Consider the following 27,437-nt stretch of genomic DNA (forward strand, 5'->3'; position numbering starts at 1 on the left):
ATATCTGTATTTCATAAAATGAACATTATAATGCAACCATTTTAGATCATTTTAACATTTTGTTGCGAATCCAAGCATTGGGTTGAAAATAAACCATAATAGTGGATTGGTTTTTTAGTCATTGAGTTCAAAGTAAATGAAGCATCTTCCAGGATTGAAATACTTTGTAAGTTTTTTTCCTGATCTTTATGAAAAAGAAAATTGTCTTTCCCAATCTGTAAGCTCATTAATGCAATACTGAATGAAGGCATGGGCTGTGCATCATTTTCATTGGCGGACGATAGGTGTATAAGGTCGGCTGCGGATGGAGTAGTAGCATTTCCATTTTCATAGATTAACTTTCAACAGAGGGGATTAGCTTTAAAAAAAAACACAGAAAGAAACATATCGCTCGTTTGGAAGAAGAGTGCCACAATATGAAATTTTTCATTTTCTTTTTCGCTAAAAGGGCTTCAAATGACATTGTCTTCTTTGGAAAATAATGACAGATTTTTTATCCGAATATGAACCACTGGAGAGCAAAGCAAACTTATTTTTCTTAATGCAAATTGCCTGAAGCGTGCAACTTCAAATGCTTCTCCTGTAAAATTTCATTTCTTTGTAATATAGCACTCTTCTTTCAAATGAGTGATATTGCTTATTTTAGAACATTTTTCTTCCTTTCACTTCCCAAGAAAAACGTGAAATGCTGGAAACTCATGAATAACAAACTTTTTATTCGGGTTAAATTAACATCATTAGTAAACAAAAAACTGGGACTAGAAGAAAAAACGTGAAATGCGGGGGGAAAGTAGATTTGGGGGATATAATATCGGAGTTTCACTGCAGTACATTTTTCAATATATCAAACAAGGAATGTTTAAATCAAAACTTACTTGTCTCCACCAGTATCAGAACTTGTAAGACTAGATGATTCAGATTCAAAACTATGAAAACTATTACAATTTTCACTTCTTTCTTCTGAATGATGCTGCCTGGGCAATATATTATCTAAAAAAAGGAAAAAAATATTGCTTTTGTTTGAGTCACACAAGACCATGTATTCAAATAAAACAAACCAATACAAAAGTAATGTGTGTAGTGTGTGACAAATGAATGATTATATGTTTGGTATCTTGAATGTTTCAGGTGCTGTCCTATTTGGAGCATATTTCACTTATTTTTGTTATCCTATGTTTTAAATATTTGAAAGTTTGAAACTGCTCTGTCAAGATATAAATAAATATGTATATAAATAAAAAGTTTCAATGCATAGTTGCAAAACAGTCAACTCTGAAACTGGCTCAGCCTGATAAAAAAAAAAAAAGAAAGAAATTCAGAATTGATTTTATCTATGTTTTTAACATATTTCTTTTTAAAAAACTATCATTATTTTAAAGAATACAATATGTTGAATACTGATATGTTGGATATCAGTAAATAAAAAATGACAAAACAAAGTTTTTTTAAAAATAAAATGAATAACTCTTTTAGGAGGAATCCTATGCGTTGTCATTTGGGATATCCCCCCCTCCCTACTAGGTCACTATTTTCATGTTTTCTCCTTATAAAATTTTGCAGCTTTTAATTGTTAAATTCTACAGAAAACACAAAAATAATAATAATAATAACAATAATAATAATTTTTATGGAAAATGCTTTGTCCTAACCCTATGCTTTAAAAAATAATAATACAATTTTAAAAAAAATCTAAATGCAGAAAACAGAAAAAGGGATAATATTCCAAAAATCTAAACCTTAAACTTAAAAGAGAAAGTTTTTTTTTTCCAGAAAAAAAATATATTATAATCAAAATGAAATTGAATGACAAGGCACATTTGCCTATGATGGAGTAGAATAGAAATCAAATGTTTTTTCCCCCCAAAAGTGTAGAAGGTTACATATCTCTTCATAGTTTGATCAGTTTTTCAGATGTCCCTAACAGGCTTGTAAATTAGGTGGGCCAGGGCCTGCCCCTGCTCCCCCCCCCCTCTTGGCTTTGGAAAATTGATGTTTTAACTGTAAGCGGAATGTTTTCTAATTTTTCCTCGATGACAAGATGATATTTATTTTCAGTGTTGTCATCATATTTAACTTCACAGGGATGTTTAAATCAGATTTCAATGGGATAAAACAAATGAAAACGAGGATATCTGGAAAACCATCAAATCAAAGGGAAGCATTTTAAGGGACCAAAGAGCAAAATTTAGTAAGTTGTAGTATTTTTTTTTTAATGCTGTCAGCAATAGCCCTTCTCCTAACAAGTTACAATAGAGTATGTCTCCCAATGTAATAATGCAAGTGATATTGTTTAACATTTAAGTTCATATTGCACTCTTTTACTATTTTTTTTTCTTTGCAAAATGTGATTCAAGACTAATCAAATTTAGCTTCTTTTTTTTCCCTTCAATTGACATTTTTTGTAGTAAAAGTCAATAAAATACACGCAACAAAGAGCCATAGTAAATGCTTTAAAAAATTATAAAAAAAAAAAAAAAACACTTCTACTCACATTTTACTCATATGACTGATGGTTATATATTTCATTTGATAAATTCTTGCTATGAACTATGAGAGTTCCTTGAAAACTTTCAAGGTTTGAAACTAAATATTTGAGAGTGTTGACTGTATTTATTATGTTATAATATGTGATATTTGGTTTTATGCATAAACAACCAGCACAAAAATCAACAAGGAAGCTTATTATATTTACCATCTAAAACTAAACGATGCTGAACATTCCAACCACCATTTCTTTGGATCTAGAAAAAAAGAAATTCATTTACAAAAAAAAAAAAAAAAAAACTGATTTAGTTACATAAAGATCATACATGCATAAAAAGACAAGGTCAAACTCAGTTTTCTAATTTGCATTCATTGTAGTATCATGTACAAAAACTAAAAGTATGCTGCATCCTTTGCATTGCGGGAAAAAATTTTAAGTGCACATAAAGGATATCATGAAAACTCAGAGGAGGGAAAATCTTAAAATTATATCAATAAATACTTTTTTGTAATTCCGGGATTCCAATTGAGAATTTTGAAAAATTGTCTTCTTCTTTGAAAAATTGTTGAAAAACTTCAATTGAATTAGAATAAAGAATTGTATAAACTAATACTTGGAACACAAAATATATCAAAGGTTATGAAATATTTATGACGATTAAAAAGATGTAGCTCTTCCACTATTAAACATAAAACTAGAAATAACTGCTCCTTAGTCGGAACTAATAAGGTTAAATTGCAACTCAATTACAGGGTTCAGAGAAAACAGTTTTGCCCTTGTTTGGGGCTCATCAATCTGGGATAGCCATAACCGAACTATAGATTTACAACCTAAAAATTAAGCTGAAATGAATTGATATCTTCAAACTGGTAGCTAAAAATATTTTAGCACACTAGTAAGAGAATCCCGGACATAGTACAGATCCACCTTGAAAAAGCGAAGATAAAAATTGGCATATAAAGCTGCAAATAACCACCCCATAGTCTGAGTTCAGGCAGAATTGTAAGAAAAGAATTACTAATACTTTATAGCAACTCCAGACCACTGATGAGCCCAAAATAAGGGTGAAACTGCTATTTCTGGATGCAGTAACAGAGCTGTTTGGCGTTTGTTTGCAATTCTGCCTTAGCTCAGACTATGGAATGAGTTTTTATAACTTTTTATCCTCACTTTATGCTTTTCAAAGAGACATTTTCTATTGCTTTGCCTAATCCAATCAGTCTCAAGCTGCTATTACAAAAGAGAATCCCCTTTTTGAATGTTTTGCAGAGAAATTCGAAAATGAAAATTTGATCAAATTAATGAATATAAAATAATCTTCGATTTGGATTGCAAATATTTTTAATTTTTAATGTATATAGCACACACATACACACAAAAAAGAAAAAAACAGAAAAGAAAAGAATAAAAAATAATTTAAAAAATTCCCATAAATACCAAAATTAACTTAAAGCTTATTCCGATATGTGTTTTAGGAAACCTAAAGGTATGACAAAAATTATCCTAAGAATTATGTTTTTCCTGAAGTAAGTGTAGCACACATAAAAATAATAAATTCTAAAAAAAAAAAACTTTTTCCCCAGTGGATCCACTGAAAAAACTCAGGTGAGTTTTTTCAAAATGTAGTTTGCCAAAAACCTTGTTTTTAAATCTCACATGACATAAGTGTCACAGTTCAGTAACAAATTGCAGAAGTAAACTCAAAATTTTTAGCAGTATTCTAAGACTAAAAATAAAATTTAAAAATTTCATGAATTTAAATGACTATTCTTCAAATTTAAGACAAATGCATATTTTCCATTACTGCCTACCTCAATATCAGAATCTGAAGTTCGGGGACTACTATCTGGACTAGAGCATGGAGTACCTCCAGGTTTCACACTAGTAAGAGCTTTCAGTTTGCTATGAATTTGATCCAGTTTTGAAACTTCCTATATTAAAGAAATGAAGAAAGAATAATTAATGTATGAATCATTTTGACCTTTTTTACATATTAGAGGAACATTAAAATTATTTTTCGGATTGAGATTGATTGACAAAACTCATTTAAGCCTTTGAAATTTTTTAATTTTAGTCTTATTTTGTCCCCTGGGGGTTTATCATTGATATATTAAGCTTCCCTCAGCTCTGCAAAGGTATAATCTTATCAAATACTTAAATATTTCTTAAGGGACAACTTTAATCAAACTTGGTGGGAAGTAATGTCCTACTGCCTTATTTAGACTAAACAGAATCAAAAAGAGCGTTAGTAGCTGAATAAAAACAGCATTAAAAACATTGAAAGCTAGACTCATGTTTAAAACAATCTTGGCTTACTTTCTTCTTTAAATAATAGAAAACACTTTACATGAATTTGTTCAATTTTTACTACCATTTATATTGATAAAATGTGAAATAGACTATGATATGAAAAGCTTTAATTCATTTATTCATTCATAGCCATTCATTTATATATTCATTCATTCATAACAAATGCAGAATTAAGATTTTTCAGTAATTTACTTCATTTTATTTATTTATTTATTTACTATAAAATATTTGTTTCCAGTTTTTTTCTTCTTTCTATATCCAAAAAAAAATATTTTTCTTAAAGAACTATTCAATGCATTGGAAGATCATATAGAATTATTTAAAAATTCTCCATTTTTTCATATAAGTAAAAAAAAAAAAAAAAAAAAACTAGAAACAAGTGAAAATTAGAAAACAATAGTGCAAAAAATGTTGGGTGATTTTCTACTTATTTATTAATTTTATTTTCAAAATAAACAAGCGGTATAAATCTTTTCAACTATTTTATTCTTTTTAATAACTTTCATAAATAAAATAAGACTTTGATATCTTGAATCTCTCAGAAAGAGAAAAAACATTAAATAAAAAAATTTTGAGTTATAAAGGTTTTGAAAAAACTACACTACTAAGTTTTACACAACATTACACAAATTTTAAAAATATATATTCTATACCTTGAATGACAATTAAAAAGCTATTCTGCTCAACATTTAGCTAGATTTAAAATTTATATACAATTCTGATTCAATGTAACAATATTTTAGTATCCAATTTTTTGACTAATTAGATATTTCTGAACAATCAGACTTCTAGATTTTCATTTTTTACCGATTTTCATCATCCCATTTTTCTCAATAACTTGGATGTTTTTTTTTTTTTAATTAATGTGTCAAGTGTAACAGAAGGGATTTAGAAATGAAAAGCAGTTTCGACTTTTTCCAGTTTATTTTCATCCACATCATTTCAAACAAGATTTAAATTCAATAGATGCCTTGTTCAACTTAAGCTTTTAAACAGTCTTGTTTGCCGGAGTTAAAAAAGTGGAATAGGAACACATTTTGATGTTTTTGCTTAAAAAGTGGCCAGCTATGAAAAATTAACTCTGTCATCAAAGGCAAAAGTAAAGCAGGCACCTGTTTTAAAGCAGAAGAAAAGAGCAAAGAATCTAACCTTTGGTGAAAACACAGATGATTAAAAAAAAAAAGATTACAGCGCCTCTTTCATATTCACACTCCCATGTTATCTTTCTCAAATTCCTTATTCTCATACTTTCAAGGAAAAGAGGTGAAAACTACAAGCAAATACTTCCAGAACTGATTCTACTACAAGATTTGTAAAGGAGAAAAAAGTCAAATCTTTTACCCCCCATTTAAGAGAAAATTTCAGTTCATCAAGGTTTTTGAAAAATAAATTTCAAGATAATTATAGATAATATAAATAATTATAGATAATAAACATATATTTTGTATAAGAGCTTAAACAAGAAAAAAAACTTTTCCAGACATCAAGGGTTCCCATACATCAAAATTTAACTGAAAACAAGTATTTGTTTCAATAAATTGTACTTAATTTCCTAAGTGGTGAGTAAAATAGTTGTTCAACACTGATTTAAGCAACTCATTCATTTTTAATGTAAAACAAATATATTTTGAAAATTTGCAACATGTTTTAGGCCTTTAGTACTAAAGAAAACCAAAAAAAAAAAAAAAAACGATAAAAATGTTTAGCAAAAATAATGAATTTTAAATTGATAACAAAAGCAAACATAAAAAAATCCAATTACCTGCCGTAGCTGTTCAGTGAATATTTGTAATTGACTTTCACACTTTAACTTCTCTTTATCCATCTGAGCGGTCAGAGATTGCTTTTGCTTGGTTAATTCACTTAACTCAATCTGAAATAAAAATCAACACACTAAAAGTTAATAGTAATAGAAAACTTTTCCTAACAGCTTTAAAAGTGAAGGCAAACATTTTTATATGCAGCCATAAATATCTTCACAAAGAAGCGAGTAGGAACAGATCAAGCAGTTTCATACATATAAAAAATATATTATCAAGTGGAAAAAGTTTTACTCATAATTTTGCAAAACAATTTGCATAGAGGTGTCTCAGGATGTGGCAGGATCAAAAGTGTTGGGGGAGGGGCTGTAAAATTTTGAAAATCTTCCTGCCTCATGAGTTTTTAGACAACATAAAATTACAATCATATGTGACAATTAAGTAAAATACACGATTTTTGAGACATCATATTCATCATCTCAAAATCAAATAGCTCCTCCTAAAGAAAGCAAAGCCGTGTGAAGAAAATTTGTGTAAGTATTTTAAGAGTTCAGAAATTTTGTTGTCTAAAAACTTACTTCTCAAGATGTTGCTCCCATTTTGTAATATTTGGTGCAGATGGCATATTTTTAACATTTTAATTTATGAATAACAGGACCACCAAATATTAGGGTAGCCCTTATTTTCACCTTTAGAAAAAATTTGCTTCCACTGTTTCAATCAACAAAACAGCGATGCATGTGAAATATTAGCTCTATCAGAGAACTTGAGGTGATCTTTCAATGCCAATGGACAGAGCTGCCAACTTTTGAAAATCCAAAATCATAACAGCATTTTGCGGGGGGGGGAGGGGGGGCGAGGCTGCTGCCGCAAATTTAAACACAGTGATGAATTGTCAACAGTATAAAGAATAAAAACAATGATACTTAACAAATTTCAAATATTATACAGAAAATATTAATATGGAATAAAAAAATTTATAATCTTCACGGAATTTTTGGCAGTTTTTCTGCTTTTTTGCCGAAGATTCAATGACTGGATCAGCGTCGCGATCTAAAAACTGATCCATCTTTATATTATGCAACTTTTGATGAACGATGTTTGTTGTGCAGAGACCATCAGCACATGTGTAGAAGTTTGATTTTCTGAACTTACCGGTTTGATTTTCATGCTTTTTTTTTGTATTTGAATTAAAAATTAAAAAAGCAGAAAATCGTAAGTTTTGAACTCGTTTTCGTAGCGTCGTAGTTTGAAGCTGTAATTCGCAAAACTATGATTTTTTCTTAGCAGTTGGCAGCTCTGCCAATGGACATTAAGTTTTTGAACTTTTATCAAAAACGACATTTTTTGGTCTGTTTATAATTTTCTTAAAGCAGATTTGCAATATTGGTGGAATTCTTTTATGTTACCAGTTTAATATTACTGAAAATAAGAGGGATATTTTAAAAGCAAGTACCATTTTGAAATAAAAAAAAGAACAAGTACAGATATAGCACAGAAATTTATTGCACAAAAATCTACCACCCATATGCTATTTTTCGACATTGCTCTCATGTGAATTTGTCATAGCGTGGTAAATGTTTTTGTATACCTATTCGCACTAGTGGATCTAATGGAGGGGATAGGGGGCTTCAGCCCCTTAGTTTTTTTATGTAATACACCATGGATGTAGAAATAGCAGGATGGAGCACAGGGGGAATTTCTTGATGCGATAACCGTAATCGGTCGCCATCTTGCATGTGTGGTGAAATCATGCCAGCAACCCAGGTAGCATCAACTCATCGGATTTTGCTCGGCCGATCAATTACTCCTCCTAAACTCATCGCGTAATGCACGCTGATATCGTTGCGATCAGAATCCGAGAACGGTTTTCGATGAGCTGTTTTTTATCGGAAAACTATATCCTTACGGTCAATTTTCCCGTTGAAAATTTGCCGAGCTGCATTTCATCAGAAAAAGAGATCGTAACGATCAAATTTTCCGATGAAAATTTGCCTAGCTACATTTCATCGGAAAAAGAGATCGTAACAATCAAATTTTCCGATGAAAATTTGCCTAGCTACATTTTATCGGAAAAAGAGATCGTAACGATCAAATTTTCCAATGAAAATTTGCCGAGCTGTATTTCATCGGAAAAAAAGATTGTAACGATCAAATTTTCCGATGAAAATTTGCCAAGCAAAATTTCATCCGAAAAAGAGATCGTAATGATCAAATTTTCCGATGAAAATTTTCGAGCGAAATTTCATTGAAAAACGAAATCGTAACGATCAAATTTTTCGATGAAAATTTGCTGAGCTACATTTCATCGGAAAAAGAGATCTTAACGATCAAATTTTACAATGAAAATTTGCCGAGTTACATTTAATCTTAAAAAAAGTAGGGCGTTTAAATTTTCCGATAAAAATTTTCCCAATCTAAAATTTTTGGATTTTGGAAATCTCCCAAGTGTTAAAATAGGATAAGTTTTATTATTCGAATATCCGACTATTGATCAAACGTAAGGTTATACCGATCAACATATAGGGTTGAGAATCGGAGTTAAAATGACTGAGACTTAGACTCCAAATCCGACTCCTGGATTTTGGATGGGTTTACTCGGATTTGCTGCAAAATCAATTCAACTTTAACTCCACGATTCCAACCCCGATTACCTCACTGGAATTGCGAACAAAATGAGACTCCGACTCTTGAATGATTTCTCTCTTATCTCCAAAAAAAAACCACTCCGTTCAATTTGACTCCCAAAATTACCGACTCCGACTCGGTTTGCGGGCAAAATGATCGACTCCGACTCTTCACTAGCTAGCGCCACAAGTTTATTCACTGATTAAAATTCTCACTTTCCGTTCAGAAATCTGTCATGGCCTTGCCCCCCGATAGATGGCGCCACAAATGATTTTCCATTTAATACATTATTTTCCTCCTTGGTACTTGGTAAGAGCATTACTTGTCTAGTGGTTAGCATATAAGTCCCGTATGCCAGAGGTCTAGGGTTCGATTCCCGGCTAAAGCGACTTAGATTGAGCTCACGAATCACGTTCATCAAAAGTTGTTAAATTAGAAATTAGGTAAACAAGTTATTAAAAAAATTAAAATACATTAAAAAATTGTCCCAAATGACGTCATCCGAAAATACCCCATCTGAAAGTTTTAAAGATGGCGGAAGGGTCACGTGATCATCCAAGATGGTGGACTCATCTTCCCACTGTTAATTTTTTTTCCTCCTGCTTGTCCCTATATCGCAGCTGTATTACTTCTCATCGTATTTTCATCCTAAATTCATCGCCTCGGAACAGCACTGCTTGTATATTGCTCCAAATCTCATCGGTATAGGGAACAAAATTCATCGGCTTCCGATGATCGGATTCTACTATTGCCGATGAGACATATTGAAGCAATTTCCGATGAAAACTCATCGGAATCCGATCATCGGCCGATCAAAGTTTGATCGGATTTCGATGAACGGCCGATGATCGGCCGATGAGTTGATGCTACTCGGGAATGTTGTAAGATACTGAAATGGTCATATTTTTTCTTCAAACTTCCAACGGATTTCGACATTATGGCATCTTGTGTAACCCTCAACTGCACTAATGCATGTAGGAAGAAGATTCCTATCTATCTAATTTTACATATCTGGATAGTTAATTTCTTTCTTTAAAAAAAAAGATTCAATAACAGATAATCATGCATGGTAACATATTATATCATTAATAATATTTCATTTATCTTATTTACCAGTAAAAATACAAACTCAAGTTGCTTAAAATTTCATTACAATTTAGAATTTATTGAAATGATATGCTGCTACTCTTCAGTAACTTATAAATAATTCTATCAATAAAAATGTGAAATGAAATTTGAAACATAGTCAGATACTTTCATTTTTTGTTATTAATTGCAAATTACACTTTGATTATAAAGATTAATTTTAAATAGGTTGTTTTTTAAACAATATTTAATATTTCATCTGGTGTAAAAATTAGAAATAAAAATGCTACAAAATTTAAAATCCAAGTGCTTCTTTCCTTTTTTAAAAAATAACTTTAGCTGCACATTTTATGCATGGAGGTAGGTTCCTACATCCATGATTTTATGTGAAAAATTAGCAGTTAATGAAATCAATGTTCTACATTTATTACTAATTATAAATTATTTTTATTTTATTTTTTTGGTTATTGGGCCATATTTGTTTGTAATAGTAAAGCTTACGTTTTAAATTTAATAGTTGAGTGTTTTTTCAAACATTAAAATTAATTTAGATGTGATAAAATTAATAAGTAATAATATAATTTAATATTGTGAAATGGTATTATACTGATACTTTCATTCATTGCATAAAAAATGTTTGTTTACGAAGTTTCAAATTTGTTTACTATTCGGTTGCCGAATATCGGCTCCGCCAAATCCAATATTTGGTTTGTCTTCCGATATGCAGAAAACCATATACCAACCAAGTAATCTGTGCATCTCTAATAATAATAAATATATAAAGAATAATTCATAAAAATTCAAATAACTGGATGGGTAGGTTTTTAAGGTTTTAATTTCATGCTATTTAACATTTATTTGAATGGAATTCCTTTTTAAAAACTTATCTAAATTTGGCTACAGTTTTATTTTATTTTCATCCCCATTCTGGCAATTTTATTAAAACTAGTTTTTCATTTATGTTCTTCCTTTATTTATCTTTGTTGATTTCCAGCTGCTTCTTTTTTTTTTTTTTTTTCATTGTGCTGTATTTTAATTTTGTAATCTGGACATAGGCTGCAAAGTTTTGATAATTTTAATAATTTTGTGCAATCTTATCTATGGGAAAGTCATTGTGTTTTATTAATAAAAATATTTTAAAACCATAGCATATTTTTAAAGAAGAAATTATGAAACTAGGCCCTTATACAAGTCATCAAGTTTTAAAAAACATAAAAATCGTTAGATGAATAAATATGGGGGGGGGGGGGAACCTTTTTTAAAGACTTAATATGAAAGTCTATTTTGGTATTATAGTATATTCATCAAAAGAAAAAAAGCATAAAATATTTTAAAATTTATTCTTCGATGTACATTTTTTTTCCTGTCCAGACCTAAAATTCCAAATTTCAGCTCAAAGTAACAATTTAGTTTCGTTTTAAGGTTTGCATTTTCTTAAAGTTTTAAAACTTGAGCACCATAAAGAGTAATGTTTATAGATAAACAATGAAAAACAAAGCCAATCGAACACATCAATGGTCAAATAATTATATCAATTAATGTCTTTAGTTAATTAAAATTAATTTTGTGACCAACAAATATGTGATTTTCAATCAAAATCAGGAGTTTTTACAATAAATTTCTTTTCTTTTTTTTTACTGAGTTTCCAATTGCCTTGGATTTTGTATCAACCAATATTTTTCTTTTAGAGACTTTTACAGGTTATTTTATTTTAAACTAATGGAATTGCTCATGTGTTGTAAAGATATACCCAAATACATTTAAACAAAAAACATTTCTGTTTCTTCTTTGGAAATTTAAAGCTTAATACATAATTGTGTTGGGCATTTTTTTTTTTTTTTTTTTAATTTCCTAGGTAGGCAATAATACTTTTATTATCAATTTAAGCGAGAAAAGTATAACACGCGAAATTTTCGCCCAGGTAATAAGACTTTTCTCCTTTCTCACCACCCAACATGGCCACCGCTCTTTCACAGTTACTTCTAACGAGACAATGGGAGTACAGACGGCATGTTCCCTCCTGTTCTCCTACCTCTATGCAATACATGGACAATACAGGGTATTTCTGAACTCTCGGGCAAAACTTTAAGGGGTGTTAGTACACATCAAGACAAACAATATGAAGCAAAAAGTAAGGGTCCCAAACATCTTCAAAGGAGATAGGCGCCATTAAAGTTTAGGGTGCAAAATTTCAAATGATCGTAAAAATAAGAAAATTAGTCGATTTGTTTTCGGTTTTAGATAAAATTATTCTTTTTGACAGTATTTTCCAGAAAATAAATTTTGAAGATGTAGTTTAAAAAGTGTCAATAGAGAAGATTTAGACTTTGGAGTAACGAGCACAACTATTTTTTTCCGTTAATTTTGAATCTCATTAAATCTTTTCTAATGTTTAGACTCAAACTTAAATTTGTAGTATAGTCTCATCTAGCAGCTATACAAGACAAGACATGCTGTGGTACAGAGTGAAATAGATCATCTATGACGCCTGCAGATTATCATGTTGTAATCTTTGCAGTTGGGCCCCTAATCAACCAATATTCTGGAAGGCTGCATATACCTTGTAAGCATGATTCAAAGTGCTCCATTGGAGATAGGTCGAGTGATTTCAAAGATCATGGGAGTACTCTATTTGTTTAAACACTATCTGAAATGCCGTGCAATATGTAAAAGAGCATTGCTGAGCAGATAAATAGTACTTGAGCAACTCAATGTCATAGGCAGTATTTGTCGTTCACTTAACTATGAAGAACTGTCATAGTGCCTAGACAGACGACTGGAGGCCTTCATTTGACACAAAAATTGTTCCCCACACTGTCACAGCTTGTGTAATTCTTGTATGCCGCTCAATAACAAATGCCGGATCGAACAACTAACCTGGCCGTCTCCGCAAGCGCGTATGTAGGTTATGACCACTGGGACTAAATCAAGCTTCATCGTTAAAGATAACACTGCCTCGTGTCTGTCACAACCCAGCATGTCAAATGCGGTGCAAATGTGATATGTGCTATCACCCCTTAAAGTTTTGCCCAAGAGCTCAGAAACACCTTGTCTAGTTATTCCATATATGCACTTTAAATGCACAAATAAATATAGATGTGCATTTTTTTTTAAACCTACATCACTCATGTGTTACAACAATGTCATAATTTTAAAATGGTGGTTTCTAAGTTACTACTCTAGTATAATTGCAAATAATCATTGCAGTTATCTCCATAGCATTAAATCAAAAATCATAATTTTTCGAGTTATTGATGTTGTTGCCACAAAGAGTGACTGATATATACATTTTCATAGATGTAAAAGGAAATTTTAATGAAGTCTGTAATCGTAACCAGCATATTATAATTGCAATCAATTACATATTTTATCAACTGTAATCAATGTTGCAATCATAATTTACTATTTGGCTATGGATTATAATCATAATTATGATCTCCTAATTTCCATGCTCTTATCAAAGTTGTAATTCGATTACATTTTCTGACTCCAAGCCCAATGTAAAAAAGAAGAAAAAAAGGACTCATTTTAGAAAATGAAATTTTTAGTCATGTTAAAATTTCAACTGAAAATTAAGAAAAAAAAACTGCATTCTTGACTGTGAAAGTACAAATTTTTGATCTTGCTTGTGAGGGCACAAAAGAAGAATCAAAGTTTGCATGCAATGCACTTACCTGTCTTTGAGCAATGGTTTCTTTAAAACATTCTATTTCCTGGGCTAATTCATCCTTTTCTTCTTCCTCATGTGCTTGTGACTCAAGCTGCTGAAATTCAAGGTCTTCAAAAGCTTTCCTTTCAATTTCTAACAGCTCTGATTGAGCTTTTAGTTCAGTTAATTTATTAGATATGTCTGATTCATTCAACGCATTGAGTTTCATAAGGTGTATCTCGTTTTGAAGATCTTCCACTATTTTTTCTTGTTGTTGTACTTTCAGCTTTGCCGCCTCAAGCTTGAAAAAAAAAAAGAGAAAGATTTTATGATTTTAACATTTTAAATTTTCGTACATGAACTAAAGATACATCAAATTGAGCAAAATATGTAGGATTTTCACACTTTAATGGGGGGGAAATTGCCTCCAACTTTCTGAACTTTCCAGATACTTTGAAATCAATCTAATAATTTGTTTTCCAATAAAAAGTTTATGAAATATTTCTATGAGGTAATGCTTATTTGTGAAAATGAAACAAAATTTTTTAAATAAACTTAAATTTTAACAAAGTTATGATAATTCATGAATTTATAAATTCAAAATTTGTGTTAAAAAAAAACTTTGCTTGGCATACATTCTGAACTTGATAAAGCAATTTAACATTTGAGTATTAATCTAAATGAATTTTCAGTTTTCTCTTTCTCATCAGTGGTGGATTCAAACGTTTGGGGGTCCACCGTAATACATTTTTTGAGCCCTTTTTCCTCCTTAAACATTTTTTCATGTGAAGTTTTGAATCCTTTTCAGTGTCATGGAGACTCCTCACAAATGTGACATTAAGGTCCATCATGATAATTTGACATGGTAAATCAACCACTAGATCTCATTATTGTAGTTTGTTTCGAATGCATGCTAGTACATTCTAAAGACAATGTATGTTTTAATTCCCTCTTGATCAGTATTGACAAAGAGAAAAGTTGTACCATTGAAATTGAATTTATCATGTAGTATTTTCCTTTGCTCCCCCCTCCCCCATTTTTCCCCCAGTGATTTTTTTTATTCCAAATGTTTTGATTAATTTTGAGTATTTTCGTTTGTAAAATTGGTGTCTTGGAGTTTTTTCATCGGAAATTATTTTTTTTTACTTAAAAAGTTTATCTGTTTTAATGTTTATCTTTGTTAAACTTTTGATTGAGAAAGATCTAAATCAATTGTGACCGGAGTCCATTCAAAGTAACAAGTTTTTGGATAATTCGATTTTTTTCCAAAAAAAAGGGATATATTTTGATTCATAACTACATCTATGTTGGAAATGAATGAAAAAAAAAACTTTTCAAAGAAAAATAGTTTTTCCTTAATTCAATGAAAGGGCTGACCAGACAATGATAGAACCGCACTACGAAACGGTGAAGTATCATCCCAATAATCGTGCTGCGCCTACACTAGCTTTGCAGTGGAAAGAACAATAGACAAAATTCTTATTTTGCAGAATTGCAGTACCTTGTAAGGTTGCAAAAGATAGATTGCACTCTTTCTCTATGAAACAAAAAGATAAATAAAGAATATTATGCTAATTTGTGTTAATTTTCATTTTTTTCCACATTAAAAGTTTCAAAACTTTGTTTTTCCCTTTTACTGGGGGAACATAGGATGAAAAGATACCTGTTTCTGTGAATATTGCAATTTTGTAAATTTTTTTAAAAATAGTTTATGTAACTTTTTTATTCTGAAAATAATTTTACACTGACAAAAAAAATGCAAAAGGTGATCCTTTTCAGATTATTTTTCACGGAATAAAATTAAGTAATACACTCAACCTAAATGAATGGCAGGAAAAAAGCTTGAATGCATATATCTCAATTAATAAAATGAAAATATCATTTCTGTAAAATATGAATTATGCATACTTCTTGTTGAGTCATTTCAATTCGATGATCAAGTGCTGACTTTTGTTTTTGAAGTTCAGCAAATTTATTGCCTTCAAAGATTTGCAGCTGTTCTTTGTCTTTGAGCTCACCTGCTAATAATGCATGCTCTAACTGTAACTGAAAAGGGGAAAAAAAAACTAATAAGAAAACAACACAAAAAAAAACAATTGCTTTTTTTATAACAAAAATATTTATCACTGAAATGGGGGGGGTCGCGCTTTTTGGGGGCTCTTGCTCTTGGGGGCTCTTGCTCTTGGGGGCTCTTTGCAATATTCAGGGTGGTGCGCCTTTGCTCTTAAGAAGCTGAGTACCCCTGAGTTATGAGATATTTAACTGTATGTTGTCGGTTTCTTGATATGCTTGATGTAATAATATGGTAAAATAATAATAAGGGAAGGGATCAGTTAGGGGACTTCTAATATATTGCAAGAGTATCAAATATAACAAGAACAAGATTGTTTCTTCAAACATTTGGGAAAACGCAACAAGAAAAATGTCAGAAATGTCAGAGTGCCTTTAATGCACCATTAAAAGATATTTTTAATGAATGACCGGAGGTTCATTCATTAAAAATATCTTGGATTTGGCTTACTTTAAATTTATAAGAATAATAATGACTTTTAAAAAATGTTTTTTCAACAACTTATCAAAGCTCTTAATTAATAAAAGCTACCTAAAAGAATTTGGCAATTATTTCATAATACATAACACAGGGATGTGTTGACCAAAACTCGCTTTTGGAGCAATCTTGAAGCAGGAAAATGGTGAGCTTGGACAGTAAAACAGTGAATTTGGAGCAGCCTGGAGCAGTAAAATTGCAAATTTGGAGCAACTTGTCGATAGTTATGTCTAATATTTTTCAAAAAAGGCAAGTCCTGTCCTGCTTTACCTTCTTCTTACACTTCCTCTGATTAAAACTTAGTTCACATATTTACTTTGGTTAATACATCACTGCTTTAGTGCGCAATTAAGTTATAGTGCTTTGATACCTATTTTTAAAATTTGTTTGCTTTTACGCAGTTCATATATAGGCATGTAAACAATATAAGATATATATACATAAATGAATCAGTTGCCAAATCAAATAACTCCTTTTTAAAAAAAAAAATCATCATTTCTGTTTTAATAGTGCTTAATCAATGCTTAAAATGTGAATTTATATTAAAGTTTTCGTTCAGTACATTTCTGACCATGTGATAGCAGAAAATATAACACGAGGCCCTATTTACTCCATCTTCTTCATAACTTTTCTCTACACTTTGTTCTATGGAGTTAATCGATTTGGCAAGCGAGGCATTACCATAAAACTCAAAAACATGTTCAAAAAGGTTAAAAAGAAAAGCAAAAAAGAATGGCTAAATTTAAAAACTTGACCTCAACAAGTTACAAGTGAGTTTTTAAAGAGCAATTAATTAATCTGTTTTTTTTTTCTTTTTGGTATGTGTAAGTTATTTACTTGTATTTGATTTTATATATATTTTGGCATATATGTTATATACAGTAACTACTTAAGATTAACAAATCTGAAGATCAAGAAAAGGCAACCTTAAAACCTTTTATTTTTATCTGTTTGATATTTAATAACAAAATTAATAATGAAATTACAATTTAAAAAAATATTTTGAGAAATGATGAAATTTTAAAATACATGTGAAAAAATATGAAAAATTAGAAGAAAAAAAAATTATAAAAAATGAAAATTTTAACATTGGCTAAGAAAACGGAAAAAATGCCTGAATCTGAGAAACTTGAAATGTTTGCATGTTCATTACCAGAGCATGAGAATTCTTCGATTTTTGCTATCTAAAGTGTCTAAAACCAAAATTAGAGATCAATTTTCTGTAATAAAATCTTAAGAAACCCAAGATTAAAAACTGGTGAAAAATATAAATTTTTACAGATGGCATTCGCTAATAAGTTTGGATGCAACTGGATTGACATTTTCGAAAGGGAATGCCAAAAAAACAAATTCACAAGCCTCCACTTTTTTTTTTTTTTTTTGAAAAAAAAAAGGTTGAAAATAATGATAAATACAAAATTTTTCAAGTCAAAGGAACAGAATCACATTATAAATTAAAACGATCGAGTTTTTCAAAAGTGGATGCAATCGGATTTTGAAATGCATAAAAAATCGGGACTAAGTCAAAAAATCGTTAAAACAAGCTCCAAATGATAATCTGCAAGAAACTGCAAAATTTCACTTTTAGCACAAGTTTGTCCGATTTTGACACAGAAAAGTCCATTTAGCAGTCTTTTGAAGCAGTTTGGCGGAGGATCAGCGATAGCCGCAGTTTGACGCAATTGGCGCAGCTGTCACATCCCTGACAACACAAACCTACTCTTAAAGTTTAGTATGCTGACAATAAATGATTTTTCTTTCTGTCAATAAGCTCTTTAACGTTAAAAGAAGCAATGACATTATAATATCATCAAGCTAAAATAAGAGCAAAGAGATGTTACAAAAACTACTTATTTGCTTGAAATCAAGTGAAGATTGGTTTTTTTAAATGTTTCAAATTTTATTAACTGTTTTGCCAACAATAAACAACATATAATACCTCATTTAAAGCTTCACTTTTCTGACAGTCTAATTCAGACACTTTATGCTTTATTGTTGTTATTACTTCTAAGCAGTCCTGTTTTTCTTTCTGCAACTTATTAATTTCTTCTTCTAAATCCATGCCAATCTAGAAAAGTATTTTTATTTAATACACAGCACATGTGAAAATTTAATACATTGTTCCATTTTTCAGCTTACAGGATATTTTGCTTTCAAATATGGTTAAAAATGAATAAAAATTTATTAATAACAAAATTTGTATTAATAATACGAAAATGAATAAGACTAAATGTATTTTTATAGTATAATAAAGTTGATCATACGTCATTGAGGTCTATTGCATTAAAAATTCTTGGGCATAATTTTTAGTACAATAATCATACTACATATACAAAAATCCAATTTGTTGCAGTTCTTAATTGACAAAAATGTAAGATTGCACAATCTACAAAGAAAAACAAATGCTCGTGGTTTGCTGAAACAATCAGTCTGTTTTAAATGTTTGAGTCCCCCTTTTTAAGAAAGAAACAAGTCATTGTGGTAAGTGGGTGGTAAGCACCTAATGTAAAGGTTGAGAAAATTTATATACATGCAGCAATAAAAACAAGATCTCAGAACATATGGTATGAGTTCTAATTTGCTTATGGTTTTCAATTTTTCTGTGATTTAATTAAAATGTAAGTAGAATTTTTTCAGGTTGTAAGTTAAAATATGTATTCCAAACTTAAATTCAAATTTTAGAATAAATTATTCAGAAAAGAGAAAAGGAAAGCAAAAGAAAATAATTAAACTCCAGATCCTTCACCAGTCCTTAAATCTTCTGACTTTTCATCATATCTAGGAATGAGAACAGCCAAAGAACAAATTGGCAAAAATATAATAATCTACTCCAACAAAAAAACCCCACTCCAAAATAGTTGAGCCTTTTTTTTGGAGGGGGGGGGGAGCTAAAGGACTATATCTCTTTATGCTTTCATTAAATTGTCTTTTAAGCACACAAAAACTTGACTTGTAAGGGGGAGACAAATTTAAGAACACTTTTAATGTTTTTAAAAAAGGTGAAAATCTTAACAAAGAGAGCAAGAAGCTACCATTTGTGCATAGATTCTTTCTTGCATTAGCTCTATTGTTAACCCTCTGATGTCCTTTTTAACAAATCAAATACAAGTCAAACCTTTCTATTTATCAAATCAAATGTAAGTCAAACCCATCTACAAACATCAAACTAGTAAACAATGTACTTGTTTTAAAGGCCTTTTAACATGTGTATAATTCTTTGATATGGAAAAGGCATTTCATAAACTCTTTATTTTAAATTGGAATCGGCAGTACATATCGTTTTTCTTAGTAGCAGAATTTTTGCTGATGCTTTAGTAGTTTCTGTGATAATATTTTGTAACAATAATCTAAACTTGATCTTACCCACAATGAATACAAAATTAAAACTAAACTTTCTCAAAGCAATAAAGTAGTGATGTGCCGGATCGTCAAAAAAGTAGATCCGCGAATACGGATACGGATCCGGATTATTAGAATCAAGATCCGCAGATACGGATACGTGTCTCAATATTTTTTTTTTTTTTTTTTTAACCCAATTCAACTATCCAAGTGTTTAATTTGTTGCGGAAGGTATTTCCGTCAGCATAATAACACTGCTTCTTCAAAAAATGTCATCTACGGCGAAAATATAATCAAAACTATGATTTACTCTTTAAAGAAATCACCGTTAAAATTGAGGGAGAGTTGGAAAGAACGGGTCAACGCTGCATTAATGCTTAAATAGAATGTGATATATTATTTCTAGCTTGCTTGGTAGATGCAGGATACAGGAGCAAGAGTGCAAAGCTGCTACTGGACAGGCTAGAAATATTTTTCGCATTTTATTTCAGCATAAATGCAGCGCTGACCCATTCCACCCAACTTACTCCGACCAAAAGAATAACAGAACCGGGAACGCCTTTACAAACAGTAAACAGAGAATTTAGTCTCACTTTTTTTGAAGAATGCCGAGAAAAACCAAAATGAAGAATAACAGAAACCCCAAATCAATAACAAAAACTAATATTAAACTAAAAATTTAAAAAAAAAATGTCCCAGAGGGCCAATCTGATATTGAGATGGATTTCGCGAGTCAGAACACATATTGTTAACAAATATGAACTGACAGCATAGAAATTTTAAATCATTGAGCTTTTCTCCTTATCCAACTATGAAATAGCTACTGATCACGCGTATAAAGGCTTTGAATTGCATTTAAAATTTCCTTAATACGATTATAGCTTTTACTGTATATAACTTGGAAGTTCCAAACAAATATCAAACGCAGAAAAATTAGTTCTTTCAATTTTGGGCCAATATTTTTAACGTACGGGTAAGTTTCTACTACTATAATTCTGAAATACATTAAGTCGATTTTTATTAATATTTCCGGTAATTCAAGTTCTACAAAAACGAGACCAAGCTAAGAATACTTTCGATCATCGAGTCACCTTTTGAACGAAAAAAGAACTATCAAAATCGGTTCACCTATTTAGGAGCTACGATGCCACAAATAGACGCACAGATACACTTTTAAAACTTATTACCCGTTTCTTTTTGGAACTAGGGGTACAAATTGGCTTCTGAAATGATACCTTATAATTTAAATAGGGAATAAAATCTAATTTAAACGGAATTTAAGAGTCTTATTCAAATGTTTAAGAATTTTTAGACTAGAAAAGATCCATTTAAGATCCGTCAAAAAAGTAGTGGATACGGATACGGATACAGATCTTTATTTTTCCTCGAATATCCGCGGATACGGATACGGATATCCGGAACATCACTACAATAAAGTACAAATAACATTGAACATTAATATTGTACAAATAAAGTATCTTTTACGTTTGACTGAACTTAAAGATCAAAATATACTAAAAGACATACTTGATTTGGAGATCTGTAATTGGCATTTAAGTACTTTTCACTTTCATAATAATTCAACTTAGTTTCATTTGAGCTCGGAGCTGCATGCTCAGTTCCAGGCAAAGTAAGAGTCATGTTACTCTTCTTTAAAGCAAGTTCACTTATAGCTAGTTTATTTTCATACATTTCCACGCCTCTTTCCCGCTGCCCAGCAACAGTCTTGATTCGTGTTCTAGGAGAATGAGGATAGGTGAGGAATGCAGTACCCATGCATGGACTACTTGGACCGCACTCATTTTGTGGACTTTGCTTCGACATGGAAGCATTTCCCAGAATGGCACAGAGTTCATCTTCAGAAGATGCAGAATTTAAAGCTTTGTGATTCACAAACATCATAGCACCATTATTACTGGCTACATTCTCCGATAAAGAATGCTGACCGAAATTGTGAGACTCAGTCGTTGGAGATATTTGGTGGTTACTACGATCTCGAGGAAGAGATCCGTTGGTTTTTATTCTATTGGGCATAGTATGGTAGCCACTAGTCACATAGTTAGAAGGATTGCTTTTCATTGGAGATAACACATGATTTTGGTGGTTTTGCAACACTGGTAATGTAGTGTATTTAGCTACACCATTACACTTTGAATCACCTGAAGAATATCCTTCTATGTTCGATTCTGATTTGGAACCAATTGAATTGGAATTATTTGAGTCTGTAGAAGCAGGAACAGAGGAATCAGTAGACACTGAGCTAAACTCCCCAGAAGAAGAAGAAGAGGAGGCTGGGTCTTTTTGTTCTACAGCAAGTTTAGCTTTGCATTCCCTTTCTTTCTGTGCTTGCTCTTCATATTCAGCGCAAAGATGAAGGATTTCCTCTAACCGCTGTCTCTCTTGCTTCTCTTGCTCTTGATCACGAAGTCGTTCTTGTACAGCCTAAGGAAATCATTTAAAAAAGAGGGGTTAAATAATATCAGTCACAACTTTTTGCTTTTAAAATGTAACAGAAGCAATAAAATTACAAAATCGATTATACACTTATTTTTCCTTAATACAAATTAATACGCACATGAAAACTGAGAGCAAATTTCTTTAAGCATTTTAGCCAGGGGTTCTCAAAGTGGTTGCCACGGAAACCTGGGGTGCCGCAAAACATCCACTGCATCAGTACATCTGATATAACAGAGATAGTATAGGGTGCCATGAGGAAATTCGAATCCTTCAAAGGCTGCCGTGAATCGAAAAAGTTTGGGAATCCATGATATAAGCAATAATAAACATACTGAGTTCAGTCTAACACATTTTACGAACCTCTAATTTAAGAACTCAGGAAAAAGCTTACCAGACTCGAAGAATATTGTACTGAAACAAAGCCATTCAATTTTACAAATTTTCGACTTTATGAACAAGTTCTGTGGCCCCAAAGAGTTTATAAAATTGAGCGTCAACTGTATAACCCATAACATTTCTTAAGCTCATTCTATGCAAGAAGTTTATGGAAAGATTTATTTCTCAGTAAACTGAGAAATAAATTTCAAATAAAAACTGAGAAATAAACTGAGAAAACTGAGAAATAAATTCTCAGTTCTCTGATACAGTAAAATCTTATTACAGCAAATACCAATACAACAAAATATTGGTTATAACAATTACTTTGTTATAATACTTAAGTTCAGTCCTGTTTTCATTGCCATTAGGATAATGTTAAAAAATGGATTAGGAAAATGTTGCAATACAATGAAGAATTTGTATAAAATAAATAATACATTGATCATATGAGGCAGTGAGAAACAAAGGGATGTAAGTGGACATTTTCAAGTTTTGAGTAAAACGTGTTTAAAGATAACATCCTAGGTGGGCTTTTATTGAAATTTTTTTTCTAAATCATGCTGTATAGCAACAACTACCAGGGCTACTAGTATCATCCCTTGCTACAAGACAGAGGAGAGGTTCACCTACCATTTGCGCGGGTTATCTCCAAATTTTTAATTTTGCCACTTACATCCATTTGCTTCTCACTGCCTCATATGAGGATAAGTAAAGGCTAAAAATTGTAAAAGCATAATTCAGAAAAGCTTCATTTATCTGGACTAACTGGGGTCCCCCAAAGCCAATCTGGATTATCTGTGTAATATGAATAATAAACAAAACAAATTCTACACTTTATTATGACTAAAATATATGTTTTGGTTTAAAAAAAATACATAGAGATGTTTACAAAACATTAAATATATAAATAATTTTTTGCATTTCACTACAAAAAACTGGTTCAATGTCCTCTGTTAAAAACATGAGAGAACCTTGAAAAAAGAATGGCTAAGCAAAAGCTTTATAATTAATGAATCAAAATAATATTTGGTGTGCTTATAGTTACAGTCTTGTTACAATAATTTTAAATTATTATCTAACAAGGGCCAGACAAAAGAGATTCTACTTATTTTCTTTCTAAAATGAAATACCTTTCTATGTTGTTCATGAAGCTCAAATTCACAGGCTTTCAAATTTTCCACACTCACATGATGGCTTCTACAATCGGAGATAAGAGGTGACGTTGGAGTACAACGATCAGACCAAGCAGTAGCAGGAGACCTCCTACTCATGAGTATAGGATCTGGTGTCTTCGAATACAGCCTTGTTGTCTTAGGGGACATGTTCACCCTACCATGAGCAGTTCGTTGAGGATATGGGGGAGGTGTAGAAAATCCGGGCTTTGTAGTCAAGGGACTGAAAAGCCTGGAAACAGGACTAGGATTCTTGATGCTGGTTTCAGATGAATATCCTTTATGCACCCGCATGATAGGAGGGGCGGAATGCAAGATACGTATGCCTTCTTTTACAAAATATTTGGGGGTATCTTGTGAGGTGATGATAGGAGGCTGACTATGGGACATATACTCGAACTTGGACACTTTTTCAACAAGATCAATACCATCCATGTATGGACTGGAAAATGGTCGAACGGTATCAAATAATTGCTGATTTGACACAGATTCCACTGAAAGAAAAAAAAAACTCTTTTTAAAACACAAAACTAATATTTTAAAACAAAAATATCAGCGGGCAAAAAAACCTAACATACTGTTCCCTATTTAAAAAACAAACCACAAGAGAAAACAGTATATTTACTTTACATGCTTAAAAACATACTGCAGTGCGTAGGTAAAGGGCAGAATCTGAAAATTTTCCATTTTTGTCCTGTATTGTAATTTAGCTAGACATGAAAGAAAAAATAATAAATGCTGAAAAGCCTTATGCGTCAAAAGAATTTTGCAGTCAAACCGCGTTAATTCCATTTGAAATCCCCTTTCCTATTGTTGATCCGATAATAACTAAGGTTATGAGGAATTGATTTCAACACAGTTGGTTTGAGTTTGCTGCAATGATGTTTCACTGTACTATCATTTTGGTATCATATATTGAATTTTAAGTCTCACAACTTTTTCAATAAAATACTGCCTTGAATTCCATGGGAAAATACAAAACAGGCATAAACCATGTATAAAACTTCCTGTGTTTACTTTGTTCATTTTTTTAAACTAGTTTTCATTCTTATTGCCAATACAGAAATGCAATTAATTAGCATTTTTTGAATATAATTATAAATTAATTTTGCATGCTATAAAATGATGCAACATAAACCATGCATGTATTTTATGATTGCTTTGATATCACAGCACTAAATAAGTAAAAAAAATAAGGAGAAAAAAACAAAGAATTAAAAAAAGTAAATACAAAGGATGGAGCATCAAGAGACTAACCTTACTCAACCTATACAAATACAAATACAAATACAAAAGTGACGACCAGCAACAGGCTCTGGGCCCAGCTAGACTGGTCCTAGTCAATTTACAATACCCAGTGAAGATCAATGGCCCTCTTAAAACTGTCTACTCCTTTGCTCATTACCACCTCTTCCGGTAAGCTGTTCCAAGGTTCCACTACCCTGCTAAAATAATAATTTTTCCTAATATCCATGTTAGCCTGAGATTTAAATAGCTTAAAACAATGACCCCTTGTCCTGTTTTCAGTGCTAAACTTTAGCCCCGTAACATCTTTCGTTTTAATAAATTTAAACAGCTGAACCATGTCCCCTCGGTCTCTTCTTTGCTCAAGACTGTACATTTTTAGCCTTCTAAGCCTGGAATCATAATCTAAGTGGAAAAGTCCACTTATTAGCCTTGTAGCCCGCCTTTGAACATTTTCCAATACATTAATGTCTTTCTTAAGATAAGGAGACCAAAACTGAACAGCATACTCCAAATGGGGTCTTACCAAACTTCTATATAAGGGCAGAAGAACTTCTTTAGATTTATTTGAAATAGATGTCTTTCAACCTTTTCTGATTTGCCCTAATTGTCGGCAGTCAAAAATTAAAAATTTCCAACTGTCAAGACGTATTTGGTCCAGAGAGGAAAAAAGTTGAATATGGCTGATAAAGGTTACTAGAGATAGTATTTTAAATTTAAGGAGGAAAAAATATTTCTCATAATGAATTACAATAGCTTTTCTATTTACTTGCATTTAATCTTATTAATTATTCATTTTTTGGAACCAAGTATAAAAGATTCTGATTGCAGGCAACAAATTTAGATATATTTATTGTATATATTCTTAAAAATAAATTAATTTATAGATGAGTATCTGAAACGATAAGTCCAGAAAAAGTCTAGTATGTACCTGCAGCCTTAAGCTACAATAAATACTGTGTAGAAACGTCCAGAAAAAGTCTGTCTAGTATGTACCTGCAGCCTTAAGCTACAATAAATACTGCGTAGAAAGGGACAAAAACTAAGTTTAAATAGGAAGACAACTGATTGATAAAATGGAATCAAGTGTGATGTATATGTTTAACTAAAGTCCATTAAGCAATAAAGTAAGACAATATTACATTGATCATTATGAACCAAAAGAAATTCAAACATTCACACAGTAGAATTTTATGTATTTGCTAATAATGTATTACAGAGCTATAATTCACATACCAGGAACAAACCCAGCTGAGTTTTTTAACTTTCTAGGAGTAGGAGAAGCCTTCTTCATAAGTTGAGCTTCTTTGGGATTGTTGAAGCGAAAGTAATTTGAGCGCCCAAGGCACAGCATACATCCTAAAAAATTGAAAAACCAAACTAACCTAAACCCTTGATTTAAAGCACAATATTTTCTGACCAATACATCCATTACAGTTAATAAGAGCTACTGCAACAATAATAGCAGGTATTACCAAAAAATAAAACTTTTTTTTAATTTTATGAATTTCTAAAATTTTAATTTTCTTCTCTATTTTATTTAATCTTATACTGTAGATAGGCTATACTTCATTAAAGAAGAAGAAAAAGGCTAGTAAAATGACTTAATGCATGAGTAATAAAGAATAAAAATGAAATTGAGGTATTAGTTAAGTTGATATAATACAATCAAGTTTTGTAAGCAATGGAAGGAAGAAATAATTCAGTCTCCATCTTTATTACACACAGGGTGGGGCTTGAGTCAATATTAGTTCCAAGAAAAGTTACATTACTATTTGACCCATATTATTGTATTAAAAATCTCTTAATAAATGCATGGTTTCAGATGTCAATAATTCTGGTTGTGCTGGACATTAGAAAAATTCAGTGATGCCAGGTTTTGAAAATGAGTGGGGTGCTTCTTTTACAGCGCGGTTTCGACTGGGTGTCAGAAACGCATTAAAATCTCAAAATTTAACGTTCAAGGAAATGTGCTTTAGACTATTTTTAAAGAGTAACATTATTGAAAATATAAACTTTGACTTTTGGCCATTACAACCAAGGGTGCCCATATGCAAAATTGTAAGGGGGGCTCAGATATTTTCCCCATGGAAACTGATTTTAGTACAGATTAGAGTTATTAAAATTTGAGGTATTTAATAACTTATTCATTAACGGCTGGAGAAGAAATGTTTTAACATTTTTGCGAAGAAAAAGTACTAAAAGCAAGGAAGTTCTAATTTCAAAGGGGGGGGGCTTGAGCCTTCACTTGCCCCCCATATGGGTGCCCTTGATTACAACTATAGATTAATTTCACAGCTACATTTCTAGAACCTAAAAGTTGCAAAAAAAATTTCACCCAAAAATCGACCTGAATTTCCATTTAGTTTGTCCCTGAATG

The 27,437-nt window shown here is 31.2% G+C and overlaps 1 protein-coding gene across 1 annotated transcript in view; it reads right to left on the minus strand.

Annotated features, from left to right (window-relative positions):
- Positions 1–27,437, minus strand: part of LOC129227296 (pleckstrin homology-like domain family B member 1) — a 120,842-nt gene that overhangs the window by 85,612 nt on the left and 7,793 nt on the right. Inside the window, exons 4-13 of the mRNA XM_054861834.1 lie at positions 26,294–26,416; positions 23,771–24,306; positions 21,333–22,247; positions 18,406–18,534; positions 15,827–15,964; positions 13,944–14,219; positions 6,558–6,668; positions 4,297–4,416; positions 2,693–2,741; positions 876–990 (exon numbers count right to left, since the gene is read on the minus strand). Coding sequence (XP_054717809.1) covers positions 876–990; positions 2,693–2,741; positions 4,297–4,416; positions 6,558–6,668; positions 13,944–14,219; positions 15,827–15,964; positions 18,406–18,534; positions 21,333–22,247; positions 23,771–24,306; positions 26,294–26,416 — 2,512 coding nt within the window. The remainder of the gene's footprint in view (positions 1–875; positions 991–2,692; positions 2,742–4,296; positions 4,417–6,557; positions 6,669–13,943; positions 14,220–15,826; positions 15,965–18,405; positions 18,535–21,332; positions 22,248–23,770; positions 24,307–26,293; positions 26,417–27,437) is intronic.

Source organism: Uloborus diversus, chromosome 8 (genome assembly GCF_026930045.1).
Source record: "Uloborus diversus isolate 005 chromosome 8, Udiv.v.3.1, whole genome shotgun sequence".
Lineage (NCBI taxonomy): Eukaryota > Metazoa > Arthropoda > Arachnida > Araneae > Uloboridae > Uloborus > Uloborus diversus.